A 26,346-nucleotide genomic window follows, 5' to 3' on the forward strand; every position below is an offset into this window, starting at 1 on the left:
TAATATCTCTTCTGGAGAGCTTTCTAAATGTCCAATGCCTTATCAAAATACATTACTCCATCAGCAATGCTAGAACTGATTAATTTGAGGATCCAAGAACAAACAATATGATTGCATCTCTTCCATGATGCTAGTCTAGGATCAGCTTCTTCTGGAATTGGAACTGCTTCAGTAACAAATCTAAATTTGTTTTTAACTTCCAGAGCGATCCTCATCGATCTGCTCCAGGAAGCATAATTGAGCTCAGTCAACAATGGTGAAACGAGGCTTGTAAATACTACTTCAGAATGTGTTGTTCATTCCATCTTTTACTTTCAACATTGTTTCTGCTAGTAAATTGACTAGGCAGTCAGATTGTAAACTTGTTATGTGGGTGGATTCATGTGCTATTCAGGGTTGGACTATACTTGATTAGTAATCCTCCTATGAAGAGAAGGACTAAGTCCGTTGGTAAAAATGTTAAAATTCAATGTAACAGTGTGAAGGTTTTGGTAAAAATGTTAAAATTCAATGGTAAAAATGTTAACATTCATGTGCTATTCAGGGTTGGACTATACTTGATTAGTAATAATCCTATGAAGAGAAGGACTAAGTCCGTTGGTAAAAATGTTAAAATTCAATGTAACAGTGTGAAGGTTGAGCTATGGCATAATACATTAGGGCATTACCCTATCAATAAAATTTCTCTTTTAAATAGAATAAAATCCGTTGTCCCTCATAAATAATCTGAATTTGTATGTGATGCTTGTCATTTTGTTAAACATAAGAGGTTTACCTTTCCCGTCGATACATCTAAATCTGAAAAATCTTTTGATCTATTGCATATGGATGTGTGGGGACCTTTTGCTGTGGCTTCTATAAAAGGGGAACACTACTTCCTCACTATTGTTGATAACTACAGTAGGTTCACTTGGATACATTTGTTAAGGAACAAATCAGAAGTCAAGTCTACTTTGACATTTGTTAAGGAACAAATCAGAAGTCAAGTTACATTCAAAGTTTTTTACAATTATGTGCATACTCAGTTCTCAGCCAATATCAAAAGGTTACTAATTGTAAACAATTCTATCTGCAAATGAACAAATTAAACCATAAATTAACCTAAATGCTCTCAAATGAAACCAAGAACTCAAAAATATTGATTGAATATTAAACAAGAGAAGGATGAGGAGTACAGACTTTATAGCATATTACAATACATTTTACTCACTTTAAGAAAGGCAGACAACGGCAGCAGAGCGGCATAATGAATTTGGATGGTATATAAAGAATGAGTTATATGCAACCAGTGCAAAAAAGAATGGAAGTTTGGCTGAGAAAACTAAGGCATTACATATCTTATGAGGTCAGCAAAACATATTAGTAACCTCTGTCTAGGGGACATCACTTCATTTTGGGTCATTTGAAATGGAAGTTACCAGAAGAGGGAGGGAGGAGGAAAATGTACAGCAGTCCAGATTCTTTTCCTGATTTCTGCTCCTTGGTCTTTTTTTGTGCTTTTACATCCCGGGAGATGTTCGGTTGATTCTTTGAGCGCCCAGTTTGGGAGCAGCAGGTTTACTCCGCCCTCGCCCAACGGATGGTCTTGATGCGGTTGTTGGTTCGGGAGCTGCAATCGAGCCCCAGAGATCATCGTCGACTGTTGCAGCCTTTTTTGCAGTCGTCTTGGGAGCGGGGGCAACAGAATCCCATGGATCATTATCAAAGCTAGCCCCCCTTGAGCTTGCTGCTTTAGTAGTTTTTGGAACAGGGGCAGCTGCTGATCCCCACAAGTCATCGTCATCTGTGTTCATCTTTGATATGCTCTTTGGTCTTGAAATGGAAACTGAAGTCAATATTAAAGTGAAAGGATCAATTATTCTGTTTTCCTTGTTGAGTGGCAGGGGGATTGGCTCAAGGATTCATAGTAAATACTTATAGACAGAATTGAGATATTCTCTAACATCACAAATAACTGAATAATAGCTTGAAAACTATAATTCCAACCAGAGTTTTGGGTGTCTAGTTGGTCAGTCTTACCTTGTGATTTTGGTTGAGAGACTGGGCGTTTTTGAGCAGCTTGGATGTTTGCAAGAGCTGCAGGTGGTATCGGAGCTTCTAGTGGCTCCATATCATCCCATCCGTCTTTTTCATTTTCGAGATCGTCGTGAATTCCATTTTCAAGCTCGCCCCATCCATCAGTAGATGTAGGAGATTCAGGACCTGGATGATCGGCAATATCCGTGCTAGAACGAACTTGGATTGGAGCTATATTTGCATCTTCTGTACCTGCATGATTTTAAGAGCTAATATCAAAACAAATTCACTAGCAAGGGCATTTTGAAACCATAGAACATCTAAAATAAAGGAGTGGAAAAACACCATTCAGTATCCATCACAGAAGCAAAATTGTAACGAAAACGAATTAAGGTGCTTACCCGAGCTAGCATTGGAAATTGCAGAGCTATGTGGTGCACTAGAATTCGCTGGGGTAACAGAACTATGTTCAGAAGGTTTACCGCCTTTGAGGGTCAACGAGCTCATAGCCCAGCTGCATCATAACAAAGGAAGATTAGACATCTAGAGTGTCGTGTGTACCAAGGATCTTAATCAATGAACCAGGGAGGTAATAGAAGTAACACATAGAAACCTACAATATTTAAAAGTGGGATGTTTTCTTTTCACGTGTACCCAAATGATCAGACATGCAAGTTATGTAAACGAACTTAACAACCACATAATCACATCTTAAACATACCCAAGCAAACTTGCATTTCCAGGAATAGATGAAGTTTGCATGCCTATTCCAGTAGCGTCTCCAGAGCTTGCCTACAGAGTACCAGAGAGAAATAAGACTATAAAAAGGAAGTACATGGGAATAAGTTTAAGATAGTAAAGCTGTTTAAATGTCAAAAAATGAAGCTCTTATAATGAATGCAAAAATGAGGCCCAGTTAGCTCGTGCACTCTACTCTGATCATAGAAATTTCTAGTCTCCAATTCCAATAGTTCATTTTGTCCTTTATTTATGTCTATCAAATTCAAAATTACTTACAAGAACTCATATTAACATTAACCACTTTAAGAATTTACTTTTTAAAGTATTGAGAATGGAAAAGGTGCCCTGTGTAGTGGGAGGACATTCTCCCTAAAATGTCCTTAGGAAGCAAGGTTCATTGACACAAAGTAAAAAGTAAAAACACTTTAAAAAATTAAAATCAACAGTTTATACAAACACATACCTTATCGTATTGTTTCAATAGTTGCAAAAATTGGTCCACTGCTTGGAAAGCTTTTGACCTTACGTCACTATAACATAGAAAAGCAGATATCAGAAGTTTAGAATTGCGTAGGCACAATATATTTAGAATGAACTACTGCTACAAGGACATGAGTAGGGATAGAAAACACACACACACAAGTTAGATAATGATATTAGTAGCAGTAGATAATTATTAAAGAAGTATTAAGTAAAGAGAAACAAGGAAACTGATTTGGGACTATTACTTTAAATCTCATTAATACCTGTCAGGATCAATGGTAAGCACAACAATATTTGGCAAAATACGTGTTGCAATCTCAGTCACATCATAGTAAGAACTAGTGGCACACAAAGCCATAACACCTGTCAGCAAAAGAATATCCATATTTGTAAATTGAAGACTGGCAAAGAAGGTAGAGGGAGAAGCTGGAAGGATGGAAGTCAGGGAGCTTTGTCAAAGGACCAAGAAACAGAATAGGGAAAAAAATCAACTTGCCAAGGTTTCCAAAAACAGACCAATGAGGAAAAAAATTTGAGGTTATACCTGCTCCTCGGGCAGGCGAGAATGTATCACGCAAAGCGCGTACAGTGAATGCATTTATAAGAACTCTCTTCCTTGTCTGCATGCAGGAAATAAAATAACATGCCTTTTATAAGGATACTGCCATCACTAAAAATAAACTCAAAAAACAGATTTGAAAATGGTAAAAAATACTATTAGGTTCCTTCAATCTCAAAGCATTAACACCATCACTTCCTTACCCCTTCATTCAGGTGACTGGCAATATTTCCAAGTAATATAGTTGTATTTGTTCTGATTGCTGGCTCTTCATCCACCTACATCAAGCACAGATACAAAATATTAGAAAACAGCAGATCACAGGAAGACTTGATTATTTGAAGTGTATGAGGCAATACCTGTAGCTTAGAAAGATACTTCAATAATGATCCAGATATAGTGCGTTGGGATAGCTACAATTACAGATTAAAAAGAGATGAGAAGAATAGTACACATAGTCACATACTAGTCATATATACAAGTAGAAACACTTTTAAAGGGAAGAAAAAACAACCTACTATTGAACTTGCAGAAGACTATATTTAGTCAATTGAAAACATAATGAAACATCTATTTACAGAATATTTAACCAAATTAGGTACAGTTTACCTATTCCATAGTGTCTCAGTATAGAAGATAACATTTCACATTAGGCGCATACCTTAGGTGCCAGAACTAGCATTGACTTGAGAGTCAACTCCCGGAGGAAAGCAGATGTGTCAGAGAATCCAGTAGCAACATGAGGGTAAACCTAACCAAAATATTATAAGGAACATTTACTCAAGCAAGAAGATGATCCTAAATGAATTGTATGTTTGAATGATAAGAGTATGATTTAATCACTATTTGCATACTTGTTCATCAACAATTTGTGAAGATAATGACTCCCCGAATTGATCAACATGTTGCAGAAGACTAACTCGTATTGCCCGGTCATTTGAGGCAAAAAGTTTTACAATTGTTGGTAGTACCTACAGATAAGAGGTGTCGCCACAATTTAGAAAGAAAAAAAAAAAAAAAAAAAAAACAAACAAACAAACAAAAAGGTCATTTATGGAATGATGGATAGATAACATGCTCTTGCTTTATGCTTTTACATGAAGAAAAATTATTATGGTATTGTCAAATAGGTGTAAAAGAGTATAACCTTGAGACTAAATTCCTCTGTTGAAAGCCAAGAACCCATTTTCAAAAATGCTGTCAAAGCAGGTGCAGCAGCTGAACCAAATTCTAGAGCAGATGCAAGCAATGGAAGCAACTGCAGGAAATAGAACATGATAAAACTAATTTGCTTTCATTAACCACTAAATAAATGTTTACTGAAGTGTGCTGTTTTTGGTATGTCAAGACTACCTTTTTCAGTACTATCTGGCGAGGAAGTTGATCTGCTAAATTTGGAAGTTTACGAAAGAAAGTGTCTTTTTCAACACTGTCCTTCAAATTAAGAATTTCCATGAATTGTATGGTCTCCACCAATTTATTTTGGAAGTATTCTGCCAATAAACAATTTATAAAAGAAAAAACTGTCAGCATCATCTCATTACTTACATACCTTTGCTAAGATGATTATATGCACTACAAAACATAGAGCTTACTTTCAATGATAAAAGAGAAGTTAAATCACTTAATCAATGATTGATTCAACTATCAACTTTTAAGCAGTAACTAAAGCAAAAAGCCTAGACCAGTGGTTCACTGCTAGTGTATTGTTTAGAAGGTAAAAACATAACAATACCAAGTAAGATGAAACAAAGACAACTGTGATATGATGCAGAAAGCTAAGTAATATATAATGAATACTTGAAACAATAAATTAAAGACAGACTGAATAATGAACATTTTACCACTATTTTCCAGAAGCTTAGATGAATTTAACCTGCGAGCAGGTGTAGCACTCAAGAGGCGCTGATAATCTGGAAGTAGAGACTGTAAGACAAGAAAATAGCAAATGGCAAATGAAATTGAATTTTTCAATCACCAGAAGATAATAGAACTATAGCTACTTAAATACTATAAATCAAACATTTAAGTAAAAAACTAACAGCAATACCTTAGGAATGGAACCAGTATTACGCAACTCCTCTGTTTTGCTCAGCTTTGTACTAGAAAAAAGTTCATAAATAAAACAACCTGATAATTACCCAGAAATTGAATTATTAGTTCATACTCTTAACCAAAAAAAATAAAAAGCCTGAGACTAGTCAAAGGTTATCATGAGCATCAATCCAGGAGTAATTTTTCCAAATTTAACAAAACCCTCTGAAAGGTGTCATGTGTAACTTTCACTAAAAACCAAGACCAAAAAGTCACAATTTCAGAACATGTGCTTCATTGCAAGCTGGTGACTTGAAAACATTAAGGAACAACCCAAATAATGGCAAAAGGATCATAATTGAAACAAATAATTCCAATCATAGAGTAAAGCAATTTTTTAAGCTGAAGTGAAAATTGTAGTACATACCATCTAATGCTACAGAATAGGAAAAGAATGTGAACTTAAGAACATATTCAATAACTACAGAATAGGAAAAGAATGTGCATGTTTTTGGTCAAAATCCACAAAAGAAATGTAACAACAGCTTCAAAATTCCTGATTCTATCGAACTGATCATGTAAGGTCAAATATTTAGAGCATTCCAACAGAAAACAAAGAACTGCTAAAGGATTTGATGTATTTTCATTTGATGAAAAGGGAAAATATGCAAACTAAGAAACATAAACTAAAAGTAACAGTGCTGAATGTATAAACCAGTTCCCATACAATTTATGATTTCAAAATATTTCACCATTTTCTAGGGCTTAACCAGGGAAGCATTCATGTCCAAAACTACTGTTACTGTTGATATACAATAGATTTCTGCTGAATCTATAACAAATGAGATTACACCAAAATTGGGTAGATGCTCACCTAAACCCCAAGAATCAATAGCCCATGGTGGAGATTTTCTGATTGCTGTCCAATCAGACTTGACCATCTCCAATGGTTTATATTGTGTACCAATAAGCCATTCATATTGCTGCACAAGGAATGAAGGCAAAAAACAATTTACTGTTGCTGCTTGGGACATATGAAACCATCATGATTGCAGTTGAGGAGGTTTGCTCATCCCAACCCCATATCAAAGAGGGTGAGAGAGCTTTCTTTTAAATTAGCAAGTGTGCCAAATTGTAGAATGTAGATATACTTGCAGATGTAAATGCAGAATGCTTCAACAAAAACCCAAAAATAAATAAATAAATAGAACATCTTGTGGTTTAGTAATCTGAAAACAATTACAATCACAAAAACTTCAAAATAGCACCATTAAAAGATAATGAGGTGCAAATTGTGAGTTCTATCTCAAATTAACATCCTTTATAAGACAGCATATCATTTTAATTTATTACCATTCAACAAATCGAAATCCTTTTCCAGATAGGAATCAGGAGAATGAGATCTATTAGTCATACAGAACAACCTAAGAACTACCCATTGGATAAATTTGGAATACACATTTTACCAGCATTGGTCCAGTAGAAGTTTCATTGTTTCCATCAAACTCAGAAAGAACATCCAAGGCATGCAATTTCCAATCTAGAGTTTGAGTAACAACAACACTAGCAACACAAACATTGCCATGAACCTGTAGCAACAAGAAAAATGGTAACCTTTAAATGTCATAAGCTGTATAGAACAGGAATTATATAGAAGCTTACACCCAAATGAAGGAGATTTTATAATGACTTACAAGTTTACAATCATTATTCAAGAAGCTCACAGCCTTGGTTATCCGATGCAGTCCCCAGGCATAATATTCATCTCTGCAAAAGCACCTCGTTAAAATGCAAAAAGTTCTCACTAGATCCATGCAATGGTCTGTGACCACTTTAGGACAAATGGTCTTACTAGACCCTCTTGGCTATCAATAGTTTAATTATTTTATTTATTTATTGTTAAAAAATCATTAATCTTAAGCCAATCACAGAAAACAAAGACGTGGATATTTGATATCCCCCCTCCCAAAAAAAAAAAAAAGATCCTCCCAGATATCATTGAGACTAATTCCTGTGGTTAAAAAATAATAATAAAACCCTTTTGTTCCTACAAAGTGGTTTGCGACCACTTTAGAAGGACAAAAGGTCTTACAAGACCTCTTTACTAGCAAAGTTTTACACTTTTTTTTTTTCCTTTAATGGCCAAAAAATCATTAATCTTAAACCGATAACAAAAAACAAAGACTTGGATATTCAAGATTTTTCCAAAAAAGAGATGATCCTCCTAGATATCATTGAGACTAAATTCCTGTGATTAAAAAATAAAACCTACTGAAATAAATAAATAAATAAATAAAAACGCATAGGAAATAAAATTGAAGATAAAATTGTAAAGTAGGGTCTGGCTCATTGAATGGCAAAAATCATATACTGAAACAGAAGCAGTTCAAATGCAATTAAATCCAATTTAGTTAAGCCCAAAAGATATTCAAAATATAAGTACAGGAAATAATACCTTTGTGTGCCCACTAATCCTAATTCCTTGAGCTTTTCACAAAGTGGCATTACAGGCTCAGTGACAATATAAATAGTAACCTTTGTTGTAGAACCATCAACAGTTTCAACTTCCGTGCTGTGAAGAAATGATAAAATATTGGGATGCCTGACCTGAAAATAAAGAGGAAATTGTAACACAGGATAACTGAAATCAGTTGCATGAGTGAAGAGACTGCCCATTAGGGCTAAAGGTGAAACACAACCTTAGATATAAAGAGGATAAGAAGATATCAGTATTCTGATGAATAAAAGCTTACTGTGCGAAGTCGTTTAACTCCATTGCGACCAGCTGCCAAATGCCCATCATTTGCGTTACTACCTGAGAGTGCGAATATAGACACAGGAGCACCATCGTCCTGTTAAATAGGGAGAAGTCGCGGACACCGGGACACAAGGTCAGAATAAATTATTAGAATGTAATCAACTATACTTACAGTAGCATACAGAAAAGACTCGAAAGAACACTACAGATCATGATCATTTGTAATGCATCAAAATAAACGTAAGAGCAAATGTATATATTATAACTTAAAATATACTGTTTTCACAAGTCAAACACATCAAGAACCCACACAGTAGAACTTATTACTGCAATTTAAGATTATGGAATATGCCTTCCCTACCAAAAGATCATACCTGGCTTCCCTCCTATGGAACACCAGCCCTTAATTTTCATTTTTTAAGGCAAAAAATTGATTCAGGAAAACAAAAATTTGAAAACATGCAACATTAGTCAGACAGGAACAACAAAGATAATTTGAGCAGTTCTATGTGAAGCATGGAGCATCAGGTCAGCCATTATCCCTCAAATGTGTTTCTACTATCTCACTGCATGACTTTCTTTAGCAGGCAATTTATAGAGATTAGCTGATCGGGTTCATTTACTTTGACACGGTTGAAACAACATAACAGGGTGAAAGCCATTCCAAGTGGTCATTCAGAGTCTCTTACTCTCTTTAGTTGGCAATTTATAGAGATTAGTTTGATCTGGTTCATTTACTTTGACACAATTGAAACACCATAATTAAACAGGGTAAAAGCTATTCAGAGTCTGCAGACTCACGCAAATACTGCTCAACTTGGAGCTAAAGTTCGAACCAGCCAACCAGAATTAAACTGAGGCGTTAAGATTCAAGCAAATTAACATTTGACTTCTCTTAAACCTCTACCCAACCATTGTTCAATCCATAAACTCAAAATCAACATGCTTGGAGATAGCATTATCCTGATTCATCAATTTCTTCCCTACTCTCTATAGTCCATCATATCATTCGAAAGAAGAGTAATTGAGGTAAAATCCAATAAATTATAACCACTTGCTGATCTATAAGCAATCAAAATGAGATTAACACTAGAAATGATGAAGGAATTCGAGCTGATTACATTACGAGAAAGAGAGATAGAGATGAATTACTTTGGAGGTTCCACGGTAGTGAACCCAAGAGCCCCAAGCAGAGGAATAAGGCTCGCCGATGTTGTATGGCAGATCCTTGACGCCCGCCCCAGATCCGGCGACGACGCCTTTCAAGAATTTCAGCATCGTTTATCTTCCGGTAATACGCCACCCGCCGTTTACCGGCGACGATCGATCTGGAGATTTGGTGCCGGGGGAAGGGAAGGAGGGGTGGAAAGACGAGTATGCGAAACGAAGTGCGGAAGATCGGAAAATATTTGCTCGATTCAGTACTTGGCGATCGACGGTTGATCTTTAACTTCCCATTTTATTGAAATGATAATTTATAACAATTCTAATTAAAACAATTTATTATAATTATAATTTTTTTTGCATAACAATAAAAATCTTCTCCCAGAAGTTGAATCTGTCCTGACAGAGCATTTGAGATGATGTAAATCACAGTAATTCAATGGTTCAATAGACAAGGCCAAATACTGATGTCAGTGAGCACAAGGAATCTGGCCACTTTGAACATAATCCTCACACTGCCGCCGCCGAGGTTCGAACTTTTATCTCTTCTCTCAAATACGTCCACTGAACGATTGAGCTAAGCCCGTGCGAACATAATAAGAAAAATCTGTCATCACTATTCACTACCTACGAGAAGTAAATTGTACTAAGAAGACTTTGTGTAACAAAATTAATGAAAATTATTTTGATAAGAATTGAACTATAAAGACAGCTAAGTACAAAAGTCATGTTTTACATACTTAATCATTCTTTTGAAATTGAATATAAATTTACAAAAAACAAAAAAAAAAAAACAAAAAAACAAAAAAAAAAAAAACTCCTACAATATTTGAGTGCAAATAAGTGTCAAATATGTCATTGAATTACACACAAAACTGCAATAAGCCACTAAAAAAAACAGCAATTAAGTCGCTAAACCAACCACTACCATGCAATTCATCTAAATTCTAATTCCTTAGTTTTACAGGTTTTCATCTGATTACCTTGTCATGGCTCTCATGTGACATTTTAATTACATTTATTTCTTATTTATTTAGTATATTAGTATCTAAACATAGTAAACATGTTTATTTACCCAACAAAACATATGAAAAGAGAGAGATGGCGAAAGAACTCTAGAAGCAAAAATTTCCATTAACAAGCAATTTCATCGCAAACTTCACTTTGCAAGGATGTATTTGAAATTCAAGTGAGGGAAGAACGACGCTAGGAAGGACATGGGTGGATTTAGTAACAATGTCTTCGTCAAATTACATATCATTTCACCATCTCCATCCAATTTAACTATGTGTGTCAACTTGCAATATGAGTTTGTTTTATATTGCAAATGTTGGTTGAAATCTTTGTTATGCATAGCTCGTGATAGTGGGCGGAAATTCGTTGGTTATCAACCATGGAAGGTTAAATTACAATTATTGATATAAAAGTCATTCGGGTATGGGTTTAATTCATTGATGCATTTTCAAAAATTAATTTGGAGTTAATACCCAAAATTGTCCTCGACTATAGTGGTTTTTCTCATTTTTGTCCTAAACGACTTTGGTGTCATAAAGTAGTCTAAGACATTTGTGTTATTGCTCAATATTGTCTTATATCTGTTAGGTAATCCGTTAAAAGGGTGTTAAGTACAAGGATAATTTAGTAATTTCAAATGAGTTAATACCTAAAATTGTCATCGACTATAGTGGTTTTTCTCAATTTTGTCTTAAACGACTTTGGTGTCATAAACTAGTCCTAGACTTTTGTGTTATTGGTCAATATTGTCCTCTGTCAGGTAATCTGTCAAGAGGGATTAAGTACAGGGATAAATTGGTAATTTCAAAATTAGGTCTTCTATGCCCTTATGAAGGAGGAGCCGGAGCTGGAAAACCGTCGCGCTCGCCGGCTGTGGAAGCTGGAAGGCGTGGGCGTGACGGAGAACGAGGAGAGGAGGAGGAGGATGAGGAGAAAGACGGTGATATGGAGACTGACAGCGGCGGCTGATTTGGTTCTCCGGGGACTCACATTGGTGAGCAAAACTCGTAGAAGAATGGATCCCGGAGCACATTTTTCTTCATGGCCGGAGCTGCGGGCGCCGTCATTTTGGAATTGCATTAGTAAGAGGGAGGGGGAATGAGCGGAGGGTGGAGCGCAGCGCCGTCGTTGGCAAATTTGTGCTTGGGAGTTCCTGGCTGCGACTCCCAGACAAACAGCACGTAAACATCCTCGTAGTAAACCTTGAAAGAGGAACGATTCGAAGACTAAAATTTGAAATTACTAATTTATCCCTGTACTTAACACCCTTTTGACGGATTACCTAATGGAGGACAATATTGAGCAATAACACAAAAGTCTAGGACTAGTTTGTGACACCAAAGTCGTTTAGGACAAAATTGAAAAAACTCACTATAGTCGAGGACAATTTTAGGGAATCATTAACTCGCATGAGAACAAATTTCAAAATGGATTCCTAATCGGACCAAAATTTGAATTGAGGCAAAAGAAGGAATCATATATGTACTTTGCTTTGCTGTTTTATCCCAAAAGATAACAAGTACTTCAAATTGCCATTTTATTTTCTTGAAGTAATTTTTAGTAACAACTTCTGCTATCTAGCGCTGAGTAAGAGAATGGAAGCATGAAATCACAAATGAAAAAAAAAAAAAAAAAAAAAAAAAAGATCAATGTTACGCTACCAAAAATCATTCACAGTTTCAAATTCAATTGAATAATATGTAATTGTATTGATTGATTACTAATGATATATTAATTATAACATTGTAATAATTTAATAATGATGATTTAGTATAAGTATGATTGATTACTAATGATTACACGAGGTAGCAATAGGTAGCATACATATGACATTTTGCTAGACATTGAAACATACAACATGGTTACATCCATCTAATTGAAACATACAACATGGTCACATCCATCCCATGCCCAAATTTACAGAAGGAGCAGACATCCGTAGACATGAGTTCTGTCATGCTCAGAAGCACTGCACAAAGCTCTATACAAAAAGGCCAAAACAGCTGATCCCTAGCTGTACAGACCACACTCCTCAAAATCATCCAGAAACGGTAGCAAGTAAAGATTTACCAAGCTGTTCGACGTGTCTGGAAAAAGAAACCCTCCTAACAAATGTATCAAAAATGCGTGCGTTACAAACACGACATCTTCAGCCGTGCTCGCGTCTGTCAACTTGGAAACTCCCGGAATAAGCAACATACTTATTCTTTGGTCTTTAAATGTTGTATCGGGAGGAATAAAACGCAACAATTGATCACACAAAATCTGCCATTGCTGTCTAGTCCGTTGAAGTACTCCCGTACTTTAATCCAAATAACACTTCAACATCTTGAAGTGTTATACCTACCTCACCGAATGGTAGGTGAAACGCGTGGACCTCTGGACGCCAACGCTCAACAAGTGCACAGATCAATGAATGATATAACCTAACACGGTGAATGTTCGCCACACCATAAAAACCGTTAATGCTCAAGTTCTGGATCATTCTGTGATCTCACACCGGATCTAAATTCCCTTCATATCAACAACCCTTTATATGTGCACTGTTTGCAACATTTACATATGTCCAAATAGATCTTGAACGATGACCGTGTTGCATTGTCAACAAATACGTGTCGATGGGACCGGGATTGACCATTCTACGAGCCATAACTGCTAAGGTAAAATAAATATATGTTATGAACTAATTAATCAATCAACATATTCAATTCTAATCTCGGCCACTGAACAGGCGAAAATCGAATTCAATTCTAATTTTGCCTATACATTAGGCGAGATTAGAATTTGATCAGTCTAAATCGAATTCAATTCTAATTTCGCCTGATTAGAATTTGATCAGTTTAATTTCGCCTAAATTAAAGGTGACATACTCTTTTTTTTTCTTCGTCAGTGAGATATTCAAAGTGATAAAACCAGTAAGTAAATCACAAATCAGACCAAAATTGGTAAAAACAGATCAAAATCATAGAAAGTGAAAAAAAGTGAGATATTCAAAGTGATAAAAGCAGTAAGTAAATCATAAATCAGACCAAAATTGGCAAAAACAGATCAAAATCATAGAAAGTGAAAAAAATAGTTATATATACAAAGCAAAATCACAGAATGTGAAAAAATTCATAGAATCTCCTAAATAAAAGGCGAGATACTATTTTTTTTTAATCATCAATATCTCGCCTAACTAAATCATCAGTATATTCAAAGTGAAAAAACCCGTAACTAACGCACAAATCATATAGATATTGCCAAAAACAGAAAAAAAAATCATAGAAAGTGAAAAAAAATAGTTATCTATACAAATCAATATTGCCTTTTTTTTTTTTTTTTTTTTTTTTTTTTTTTTTAACACAGTAACAACACATATTTTCAGTTTGAACACAGTAACAACCGCACAATATTTCCAATTTTTTTTTAACACAGTAACAACACATATATATATTTTTTTGAGAATAATATTTCCAGTTTGAACAGAGTAACAACACATATTGTACACAGTTTCGATTTCCGTTTGTCGCCTAAACTATAGGCGAAATTCTAAATCACAAAGCAAGACAATGACTACAGATATGCCATATTTTTTTCCCAAAAAAAAAAAAAACCTATATGCGAGTTCTAGACAGTGGAAAACAGTGAGTACAGATATATTTCACCGATCTAAATGACATAAATTTTAAAAAACATATCAATATCACATACTCATATATTATTTTACCGCACATATAAATGACAAATTGTAAAAAAAGATCAAAGTCTAACACAAGCCAAGGTTTAAAAATCTTAACTGCAACGAAATGGAAGATAGTGCCTTGCTTGACTCCACTGGGAAGAAGGAAGAAGTTGGTGTGCTTGACTTGGTGGGGAAGAATGATTGTAGTTGACTCTAAAGGAGGAAGAACAAGAACAATATGTTTTTTTTTTTTTTTTTTTTTTTTTTTTTTTTTTTTTTCTTTTTTTAAGGAGAAGGAAGGGGACGGTGAAAATGGAGAGAAAAAATGGTGAGAGTTTGAGTGGTGAAAATGAGAGATAATGGGAGGGGAATGGGTGAAAAAGGAGGTTAGAAATAGGATAAGGAAATTGTGAGAATCTGAAGGGTGATTGGGGAGAGGAAACGGTGGAAACGATAAGAGGGTTTCTCGCCTAAGCTATAGGCGAGAATCCTTTTTTTTTTTTTTTTTTTTTTTTTTTTTTTTAAATCATATATCGCGTAACCTATAGGCGAGACATACATTGCATTTTTTCAACACAGCGGATGAACTTCTTCAACCCAAATAGCAAAAAAACAAATATAAATTACAATGAACTTCTTTCTGTGAACTTTGCTGATATAAATTAGAATTTGGAAAAAAAATAAAATTAAATCACAACAGATTTGGAATAATGTAAAATCATGTCATTGAACTTCTTCGACATTGAGACTCATGTTTTATTCATAATCATCATCAAACTCTACCGAATCTAAAAAATAATTGTTGAAACAATTCTCGCTAGTTTCTTCGGTTCCACAGTCATCAAATATTATTATATAAATACATCCACGTTGACAGTTGAAGAAGGCAAATTTTTGGCTGTACCGATATGGGAGGTCACCTACTAGCAACCCTTGAAGCTGTGCCATTAGTTCGGCGTACATTTGTAATTCATTATTGAACAACACATGTGTATTTCCATGCATAACTGTCACAACTTCATTATCTGATTCAGTGTTCGAAATGAAGTTTATCAACGCATCTTGTTCCACAACCTCGCTACCAGCGAGTAGTAACGCTCTGCATCTAGACAGTTCCTCTATGCCAATACGGCTAGGTATACTAGATTGCGTGCGTATTGTAATTCATTATTGAACAACAGATGCGTGTTTCCATGCATAACTGTCACAACTTCATTATCTTATTCAGTGTTCGAAATGAAGTTTATCAACGCATCTTGTTCCACAACCTCGCTACCAGCGAGTAGTAACGCCCTGCATCCAGACAGTTCCTCTATGCCAATACGGCTAGGTATACTAGATTGCGCGCGTATTGTTATCTGATGCAGTACTGTACATAAATGCTTGGTTAGGACAAAAAGCATTATATGTTACAAATATAAGACTAGAGGAGAAAATCGTAAATTTCACTTACTATCATTAAGTGGCATTCTTTCTATAGCATCACCTTCTGCATTATCGTGAGGAAAACCTGATAGCTTTCTCGAAAAACAAAAAATTGAAATTTAAACAGACCCATGTGGCGAAACAAAATTATATCACGGTCTTCAATATCATACGCTTCACAGAATTCCCTGAATCCAGTTGTGAAACACAATCCCTCAACAAACACTTCCCATGGAGAGTTGTTACCATGAAACAGTTGGATAGAGTAATAAATATGTTCAATCAAGTGCTCACGCATGCAAAACGAAATGCAGAGTCGGGGTCCGTTCACGACCCTCGCATAAAACCAAGAAATTGTAGATTGTGATGGACATTGGTAATGCACATATTTGAATGAGGGCTCTACCCCTTGAGCCCATTGCACTGAAAACATCAGTGGTCCCTCACACCAGTAGCATCCTAATCAGAACGAAGAAAGTATTAGTAATGATTTCACAAAATGACATTGATAAAAACGTGTATGAAAATCGAAATTCATCCACGTACTCTCGTCCATATGTGGCCATGTCAAGTAACTTTCTTCAACAACCCAAAAATCATTCGGAGTGCGGATTAAGTGCTCGAGCGTTAGTATAGCTTCTCGGACTGTGGATATATCCGGTGGGGTAAAGTTCAATGCTAATACGTTGCATAATAGCTCCCACCTCGGAGCAATTTTAAAAATGGTCCCATGAGTATTATCCTCTGTAAAAAAGCTCCATATTGGCAACCTCTTACTATTCACAGTTCGGAGGTAAAATTTAAAAACGTTGCCAATATCTAAACTCCTATGTCTTAATATTGAATATGATGAAAAAATATTCATATTAGATGTAAGGTTTTATCAAGGGTTTATATTTGGGTTTATCAAGGACTTGGTAGAGATACAAATATGCACAAATCGGTAGAGAAACAAATATGCACAACTAAAAGGGCTTAACAAAGGTTTATATAGTAGTAATAATCCCGCCTATGCCTTAGGCGATATAGGCATCTGACTTATCTCGCCTATGCCTTAGGCGAGATTGGAGTCTCTGAAACCGAGGAATAACTCAGCTTTGAATAACTGAGCTTATTTATCGATGAGATTAGTCACCACTTTCAATTCTCACATTGTGAACCCAACAAACACTCATACATCAAATACATTCGATAATAGTTATAATATCATAATAAAGTGGAGATAATAATTTATTTATAATGATGGAATGATACAAATGCTGACAATATGAAATAACAGAACTCTTAACATTAAAAACGAACGACTAGAAGGCTTTCATTAGTTGGCATGAGACCCAACCGTTGAGTCAATTATTTATCTAACATTTGTTTAAATTCTTGTATTATCGCATCGACTTTCAATGTGTGTTCATAATTTTCTCTTGAAATTTCATCTTGCATATGTGAAAATATTTGTTGTGTTCGTGAAGGTGTTGAATTAAATTGGCCTGCAGTAGAAGTTGAAGACGATGATGAACTTTGTTCCCGTTGTGTGAATGAATTATAAGCGGCGATAGCTTCATCTTTAGATGCGAAAGACTTGTATAAATTGTCACTAAATCCATGAACTTGTGCTTTTGCGTCTTCCCAATTGTCATATATTTCGGGACAACGTCCAACGAACACAACATATGTCTTTTTTCCCTGTAATCAAAGATTGATTTTTTTTCCATGGTTGATATTAAAATAAAAAATTACTTAAATAAAAAAATTATTTAAAAAAACATTACCATGACTACAATCGTTGAGAGGAGTTCTGTGCACTCTCAATACAAAGGAGGAAGAGGACTGAATAAATAATATATGTAGTTGATATTTCAATTGCAATTTCGTGCGTGTTAAATAGAGGAAGAGGACTGAATAAAATAATCTCGCATATGCATTGGGCGACATATGTCACATTTCAGAATCTCGCCTTTGCGTTTGGCGAGATTAGTGACAATTACAACTAAAATCAGAACATAACTCACATAACAATTAAAATCACATCGCCATGAAATCAGAAAATGACTTACATTACAATAAAAAAAAATATATTACACAATCCATTGATAGGGACCTATGGGAGTTGCCAAGTAGTATAAACTGAACTTGCAGTATCATCAATTGTGTAATCCCACAAATGATCATACAAAACTTCCAATCCACATCTGTCGAATACCACGAGGTGTAGCATTCCAACTTCACAATTAAAGAAACAGAACATGTGAGCGTCAAACTGATCAGTCAATTCAATCAGCGCTTGATACCGACTTGCAAAGGTCATGGGATACTCATCGTATTTGACGGAAAGAAACATTATGGGTCGTCGCCCATCTGTAGGTGTCTGCTCAATGAAAAGGCACAGTATTGACTGGTCGCTTAGAAATAGTTCACGATCAATCATTAACGTTCTACATCTTGATAGGGCAGTCAATGGAATAGTTGGCTAGATGCTTGATATCACTAGGACATATATAACGCCACCTCGATGGTCTTGATTTGCTGGATCCTCCCGGTCTTCGACATCACCATGGACCTCTCCAAGTTGAACCTGTTCGTTATTTCTTATAACAAAGAAATGAAACTTGAAATTACCCACGTGTCGAAAAATTAGTTTGTCGCCTATTCTAATCCCATGCGCGTCGGCAAACACTCGACACCCTGCGTGGAATATATGGTCGAAGTCCATGAATTTCCAGGCGCGTATCCGTATAGCCCATGGAGTTGAATGTCCGTGGAATAATAGTGCGGGATTGTTAACGTGTTGAATAAGGTGGCTATACATACATGGTGGAAAAGGGATCGACGACAAGTCATCAACATCCACGGAAAACCAACATATTGTTCCGGTTCTTGGATGGCGATGATGAGCAATGGTTTCTGTGTAAGTACACCGAGGACCATAATTACCTACAAAAGTAAAACCGTAATTAAAAAAAATAAACAGTTCAAAAATAAAACAAATGCAAATGTTTTGTCACCATACCATGGTAACCTTCGAATCTAAAACGTGTTGAACCAGATAAAAACTCTCGTTCAAATCTCTCGGCAGCGGCAGTACCCATAAGACGTGGGGTAATCATAGATATACCCATAATGTCCAAAAACCATTGCCACATCCCCGTTAGATTGGAAAACACTTTTCTAACCCCGTTGATAAGTCTTAAAGTTGATAAGTCTAGTCGCTGGGAAAGACAGAGATTCGAATCTCGCCTATTTGATAGGCTAGATTGGTCAGATGATGAGACCTCTCATCTACTTCATCAGAGTTATAAATATGAAGTGAGTTGGAAATGTACTGAAATTGTAAGAGTTATAAATTATGATGGGTTGAAAATGTACTGAAATTGTATAAAGTTGATAAGCCTCATCAATGGCCAAACAGAGATTCGAAATTGTGATGGGTTGAAGAAGTAACAAAATTTTAAATAGTTGATATGTGTTAAAGTTGATAAAGTTGATAAGTCTCATCACTGGCAAAAGCAGAGATTCGAATCTCGCCTAACATATAGCGACATTCGTTTTTCACGTACCATCTCGCCAACTCGTTAGGCGATATAAGTCAGACCATTGATTATTTATGTTCCTCTCACAATTCATCGCATGTCAATATAAACGAAAAATCCAACCAATTGAAAGAGAAATCCATTCCAAACAATTCGAAGTTCCAACTACAAAATTGCATTCTTCTTCTATCTCAAAAATACTTACTCCCTTCCGAAAAAAAATTTACAACCTACACACAACAAATGTCTGGTTCATCACAAGACGCTTGCCAATTGTCCATTTTTTGGGGTGGTCAAATTTGTCAATCTTCCACACCACCAGAAATGTGCTACACATTACCCCCACGGGCCATCATTGCTGTGCGTGTTGTCGAATCATTACCTTTTGTTGTTGATTTCATACTCAACGACATGGGAATTACTTCTGATGTACCATTAGAACTTACTGGAAGATTCTTATACGACAGTCCCATGAGTCTACTACAAATGACATATCGTATATACACTCCAGATCAATGGGATTACTTTGTGTTGCAAACACATCGCCTTGGTGAGGTCCACGTGTATGCTGCAGCAGAAGTGAATAACCAAGGCGGTGCGTATCAGTCGCAACACACATGCATGGATTTTTTGGCTGACATTGAACCACCATCCGCAAAATTGGGTTCTTACGACCAATATGTGAAATTCTCTTGCCAGGACAATCCTTTTCATTCGCTGACGATTAATGCGGATGAAGCATTTGGTAGCCGCGTTGTACCGGAAAACGAAGAGACAGTCTGTTCACCCCAAACAAGCGAACCAGAACGAATAGTGTCCGCCCCATCGGAAGCCGAAGGAGATCCAACCAACGACGAGGACGTGCTTAATTTCCCCCCTGAATTACTCCAACCTCGAACCAGGCGTGGAAATAGGGTTGACGATTCTCAGATTCCATTCTACCACGCCCTGGTATCTTATGAAGAAGATAATGACAAACCAACTCCGTCCTACGATCATGAAACACAGATGATCCAAGAAGGAATGGTTTTTCCAAACTTTGAGGAGTTAAAGAATGTTGTTTCAATTTACCACATCCGACAACGAAAAAATTTCTGCTCTAGCTACCAAAAAAACAGTTCTTGGCGAGCTGTTTGTGCAACCACTGGACCACAACAGACCCCGTGTAATTGGTCACAGTCAGCTGCTAAATTGAAGGGTTCAACTGACCAATGGAATATCAAAAAGGTGCCTACTACCCATTCCTGCCAAAATATTTTCACTGAAGGAGGAATAGACAAGGTGTGCGGAAGTGATTTAATTGCTACTTTGGTCACACGTAAGATCCGTGATGACCCACATTACAAAGTGAAACACATCCAAACCGATGTAAAAAATGAGTACGACTTAGATGTGAGTCACAGGATAGCGTGGTATGCTCGGCAAAAATGCATTGAGACTGAGTACGGCGAATTTGCTGACTCGTACAATGAGCTACCCAGTTTCCTCATGTCGTTGAAGGCAACAAACCCCGGCACCATAATTGAATTTGAATTCACACCATCCCCTCCATCTCCGAGTGGCGACAGCTCGTACGTTCATTTCAAGTATGCATTTTGGATTTTTAAGCCTGCGATAAACGGCTTCCAGTATTGCTTCCCAGTTTTTGGTGTAGATGGTACACACCTCTATGGCAAATACAAGGGCAACCTTCTATTAGCGGTCGGGATGAACGCTAATAATGAAATCTTTCCACTGGCCTATTCCATAGTTGACGCTGAAACCGCAGCCAGCTAGAGTTGGTTTTTGCAACTACTGGCATCACATATCTTTCCCCATCACGAGTCGATGTGCATCGTGTCGGATCGGCATGCTGGGATCGATGCGGCATTTAGGGAATTGAGTGTCTTACAGCCTCTACGTGTACAATACCGCTTTTGTCTTAGACACGTTCGGAGTAATGTGATGACCAAGTCGTCGAGGAACCCTAATTTGAGATCTTTAATATGGGAAGCTGGAACTGTAGCCACACATCGGGAGTTTCGGAGCATGATGGATAGAATTAGGGCGAATTGGCCAGCAGCATACAATTACCTAGAAGCAATCGACATGGAGAAGTGGACATTGTCGCACGATGGTGGGCATCGGTATGGCGTAATGACAACCAATGGATCAGATTCGTTCAACAATTCGTTGAAGGGTTGTCGTATGCTGCCAGTGACTGCACTAGCAAGGCTGACTTTTCACAAGATCAGGGTAATGTTTGCGGACAGGCGAACAGCAGGTCAGCGGATGCAAGAGAAATGGCTAATCTCTTATTAATTCCCAAACAGAGCATAACTAGACATAATAGTCGAGGTGCTATGCCACATTTGAGCGGGAGAACTCAGATGCACAGGCTAAACTAACTAACAAAGCATAAACCAGAACTAATACCCAAATATAAATCAAGGAACGCATGTCATCTCATCCAGGCTAGAACTATCTAACTAAGTCCACGAAATTCCATGTGTTTCAACATAAGGGCGGGCAAGTTGAACTTGACCTTATGCTTAAGGAATATGCAAAGGTACAATCCAGGCTCCCCACGTCCTTGCTCTTGTTGTTGGTGGGTAACAAGCTGTCGGACACAATCATAACTAGCAATTTCTGCTCAGCGGTTAGTAACTTCTCTTTTGGCCTGGTGGCCGAAGTGAAACCGCCTTCTCTTCCCAACAAATACCCGAGGTAGTCTGTGTACCCCGTGTCTCGGGTAGTGACCCAAGCCTTCCGGTCATAGTCTGATACACCAGTGGTGGTTAATTTTAGGAGTTTAACCAAGCGATCCTTGGAGAGCACTATCTCCTTACCCCGGACCTTGGAGGTGATCTCCAACTTGTCCCCCCGTTTGGTAGCCACCAAGTGACAGTAGAAATCCTTTACCAATTCGCGGTATGTATCTCCTTTAATCGCGAGATAGGTATCCAAAAGGCCTTGGAATCCAAGCATATCAACCAACTCCGGAGAGAATTGGTCAGGTTCGAGTGCTTTACCTCCGATCACCGTGTAGTCAGCGTTGTTCTATTCCGGGACTCAAGTACCGACGGCTTCTTCGGCATCGTTTGGAGTGGTTACGGTTGGGGTGGTCTTCCCGGTGACTTTTCCGGTGAGACTTCCGACGACGGTGTGACACGGTGAGGGGTGTCGACGGCGGAGTCTGGGCGGTAGCGGTTTGGCGTGGCGTCCGCCTGGAGCTGTGACGGAGGGCGGCGGGTTCGCGGTTGGCGTGGTGCGGTGGCGGCGATGCTGTTCTGCTCAGGTGGCCGGCGAATTGGCGGGGGTGGAGGCAGCGGGTTCCCGGCGGTGCTTGGCCGGTCGGTGGGCGGGTTGTGGCCGGGTGGTCGGTGGTTGTTGTGGGTGTCTCGGCTGGTGTGGCGGGGAGAGAGGGAAGGAGAGAGAGAGAGAGAGAAGAGGGGAGGAAGAAGGGTTTTTGATTTGGGGATTTTGGGTTTTTTTAGGGACTTGGAGGGGGTTAAGAAGGTTGTGTTCCCTTGAGGTTTCAAGAAACACTTATGGTCTAGTGGTTAGGAACTTGGTTTTATAAATGGGAGGTTTAAGGTTTAATTCTCGTTGGTTACATTAGTCCCTTTTGTGCACTCTTTCATGCTTTTTAGGGCTTTCTATTATTTGTTTGATCCGGTGTGGCAAGTGCTTCGATTAGATCCGCTCGTTGGATCTTTTTGGTTTCACCACGTGTTGAGTTCAGAATTTGTAGATTATAAAAGGTGTGGATCTTAGCCCTTCTCTTACCTCGAGGGGCGGTAGTCAGGAGAAATTGAGTTGATTGGATTAATCGACTTCGTCTTTTATTTAGAGGCATGAGAATTTCTAAATAACCAAACTAAATAAGCGACTCTACAAAAAGGGTAGTTTACAGGGGTTCACAGTTTATCCTAAGCAGAATTCTTCTTCTGGATTCTCCTCTGGTTGATTTGTGGGGTCCTCGTCCCCTAGGGCTATGTTTTCTGTGTCGATGTTGGCTTCGATTTCAAAGTCGGCCTGGGTGCGGCTAATGACGAATACCTTTCTGGGAGCCCCGTAATTCCCTCGGTTATTCGCGCCCCCTTGTTGGCCCATGACCGTAGGGTTTGTGCTCGGGGGTCGAGTGCACTGGAAGGCCTTATGTCCTTCTGTCCCGCAGTTGAAGCACCGCAAGGTGTTTTCACGGCAGTCCTTGCTCCTATGGTCCTTATTGCATCTCCTGCAAAGGAATGATCTTGCGTTGGTTTCGTTGTTCCTTATAGACGATCCTTGATTAGATGGGTTAACCGTCCTTGTGTTAGAGTCGTTCCTTGCTCTTTTCACAGGCGGTCCCCCGCTTCCAGTATTCCTCTTGCGGATCTGTTCCTGAACTCCTCGTTGTAGAAGTTGGACCCGGTAGAGGTCAGCGGCGCTGGTGTAAGCCTCGTTAAGGGTTCGGGGTTTGCTTACGATTAGAGCCTTTCGGGCTTCGAAGTTGAGGCCTGTCACAAATTTCTCTATCTTGGTCGTTTCTGTAGGCACCAACTCGGGCGCGAAACGAGCTAGCTCGAGAAATCATTTGTGGTATTCCATGACCGTGGCCATCCCCTATTTCAGGTGGAGGAATTCCTCGTACATGGCTGCCCTTATGTGCGTGGGGTAGAATCGTCCCCATAGTCGTATTTTTAGGGATTCCCAGTTGAACCTCGGTTCTTGCCTACAAGCAGGTCCTTCGTGGTATTGTCCTTCGTGGTATTCCACCAAGTATGTATGTACCTAGAGTTCAAGCTTAATGTCCCAAAGTCTTTGTCCTAAAGGTATTGTCCTAGGGTCAAACTTAGGCTCTGATACCAACTGTAACACCCTTAAATTTCAAGATATTTAAAACTTATAAAATAAAAGCTAATCTCTTATTAATTCCCAAATAGAGCATAACTAGACATAGTAGTCGGGATGCTATGCCACATCTGAGCTGGAGAACTCAGATGCACAGGCTAAACTAACTAACAATGCATAAACCATAACTAATACCCAAATACAAATCAAGGCACGCTCCGACCTTTGGTGGGTCCACCAGGCTAGAACTATCTAACTAAGTCCACGGATCGACTAGCGCGCTCCGAAGCTACTCACTGTCCCTGAAAAACATTCGGTATAACAACCGTCAGCGAATAATTCTGGTAACCCACTCCAACGCGTTAAGTACAATATAGGTAGATATAAGAAACTCATTTTGAAACTGGAATACATATATACTTACAAGACTCTAGTTTAAATCCAAGATCAAGACTCAAGGCATATTATCAGACTCAATATCATAGAATAATCATGAGGACTAATAGACACCCTAAACATACAATGCAAGAAATAACAGGCAGATAATCATGCAGATAACTAAGGCATTCAAAACAAAAAATTAGCAAGTAGTCAACAAAGCACACAATTCATCCTCCAACCTTATACCAAGTTCCAACCTTGTAGCTCCCCTCCGTCCTAATATCAGTTCCAACATATACCTCCAAACCACCCTTATATCCCCACCCCTTATGCCTCCGGGAAACTACATGCCCCCACCGACGAACCCACCTTTCAACCACTAACATATCAAGATGGTGCCGCAGTGCCATTCAATGATCCGCACCTCTTGTGCCAATATCAAGGGGTTAGCGCATATAGCTCTAACATGACACCGCAACACTTATAACCTGACCCATGCTCAACGGCAAGCAAGTCTAAGGTGGGTGTGTGCCTTTAGCACAGTCACCACTATGGCCTATACCTTTAGTACAATGACCGGGCACAAGTGGTGCCAACCGCCAACAGTTTATTTTTCACCAATCACAATCTCATCATCATCATTATCATCATCAATCACACCGGTCATTGCGCAATGACCCCAATACTTATTATCATCAATCAATCAACACATAAACACATAAAAAGCAATACACAACAACAACGACACGTATTACACATAAAATCCTAGAACGATGCCTAAAACACCAAACAAGACTCATACACGACAAACGGGGTACAACGGGACGCAACGGGACACGGGAAAACATCAAACGAGGAAAAACACCAAAAACCATGCCGGGATTCCAGCGGGTAGGTGGCGGGTGGAGGACAACCCGCTAGCCACCCGCCGGCGGCCGGTTACTATTCCAGCGGGTGGCCGGCGAGTAGACCACCGCCCGCCGGCTGCCCACTGGAACAATATTGCAGGCAGCGGGTAGGTGGTGGGTGGTCAGTCCCCCTACCTACCCCCCACTGATACACATGCAACTTTATGGTCCCGGGATCCATCGTGGAACCCGAAACCATGTCCAAACACATTCAAACACATAACGACAACACCACGTATTCAATTAACGGAATTAAACCAAGAATCACACCAAATACACCCTAACACGATTCCTAAACATGCCAAGACTCAACACAAATCACAAATCACATAACGATCCAGGGACATCTGGAATCACAAGAACATCAAGAAACTTATATGCAAAGTCCTAAACACAAGTCCTAGGCTAGACTCAACATCCGATCATGCAAAATCCCACCCAAACATACCAAGAATAACATAATACGAAATCCACGTTATAACCCTAGGGCTCTAGACATAATCAAAATACAAGATCGTTCATATAACTAATCATAGTATCAAGAACATCAAGATTATCACATAAGCATCAAGATCAACACATAAACATCAAGATTATCACATAACCACAATACAAACCCTAGGCAAAGCTCTATCAAGACTCAAGCACAGAATCATATATCAAAGGAGCCAATGAATAAGATATAGCACGGAAAATAGGTTTTGTCGAGACATGGGTTACCTCTTAGCCTTAATCAATATCCTTGGCTACTAAGGTTCTTTCTCTAAGATCTTCTTTCCGTGGATTCTCCTACGTTTGATGGCAGGGGGATTCCTTTGTAGGTTTGTCTCTGGGAATATCTTGTGTGGTAGAATTAA

The 26,346-nt window shown here is 38.2% G+C and overlaps 1 protein-coding gene across 1 annotated transcript; it reads right to left on the minus strand.

Annotated features, from left to right (window-relative positions):
* Positions 1-1,116: 1,116 nt before the first annotated feature.
* LOC109179435 (N-terminal kinase-like protein) lies at positions 1,117-10,034 on the minus strand. The gene is made up of 21 exons (XM_019328938.1): positions 9,744-10,034; positions 8,587-8,685; positions 8,289-8,440; positions 7,528-7,600; positions 7,300-7,422; positions 6,708-6,816; positions 5,850-5,929; positions 5,644-5,725; positions 5,153-5,292; positions 4,947-5,057; positions 4,654-4,770; positions 4,461-4,550; positions 4,159-4,212; positions 4,003-4,077; positions 3,785-3,860; positions 3,504-3,603; positions 3,221-3,287; positions 2,738-2,808; positions 2,418-2,530; positions 2,020-2,268; positions 1,117-1,825 (listed from the first exon to the last, which is right to left on the minus strand). Exons 1-21 carry the CDS (start codon positions 9,867-9,869, stop codon positions 1,500-1,502), a joined length of 2,433 nt encoding a protein of 810 aa, XP_019184483.1. The 5' UTR covers positions 9,870-10,034; the 3' UTR covers positions 1,117-1,499.
* Between the last annotated feature and the right edge of the window lie 16,312 nt (positions 10,035-26,346).

This window comes from Ipomoea nil, unplaced genomic scaffold (genome assembly GCF_001879475.1).
Source record: "Ipomoea nil cultivar Tokyo-kokei standard unplaced genomic scaffold, Asagao_1.1 scaffold0900, whole genome shotgun sequence".
In the NCBI taxonomy this organism is placed as follows: domain Eukaryota; kingdom Viridiplantae; phylum Streptophyta; class Magnoliopsida; order Solanales; family Convolvulaceae; genus Ipomoea; species Ipomoea nil.

Coding starts and splice junctions, on each gene's coding strand:
- LOC109179435 (XM_019328938.1), bottom strand. CDS start 9,869: ATGCTGAAATTCTTGAAAGGCGTCGTCGCCGGATCTGGGGCGGGCGTC. Junction 5,058..5,152: donor GCCAGATAGTACTGAAAAAG/GTAGTCTTGACA, acceptor TATTTCCTGCAG/TTGCTTCCATTGCTTGCATC. Junction 2,269..2,417: donor AATTTCCAATGCTAGCTCGG/GTAAGCACCTTA, acceptor AAAATCATGCAG/GTACAGAAGATGCAAATATA.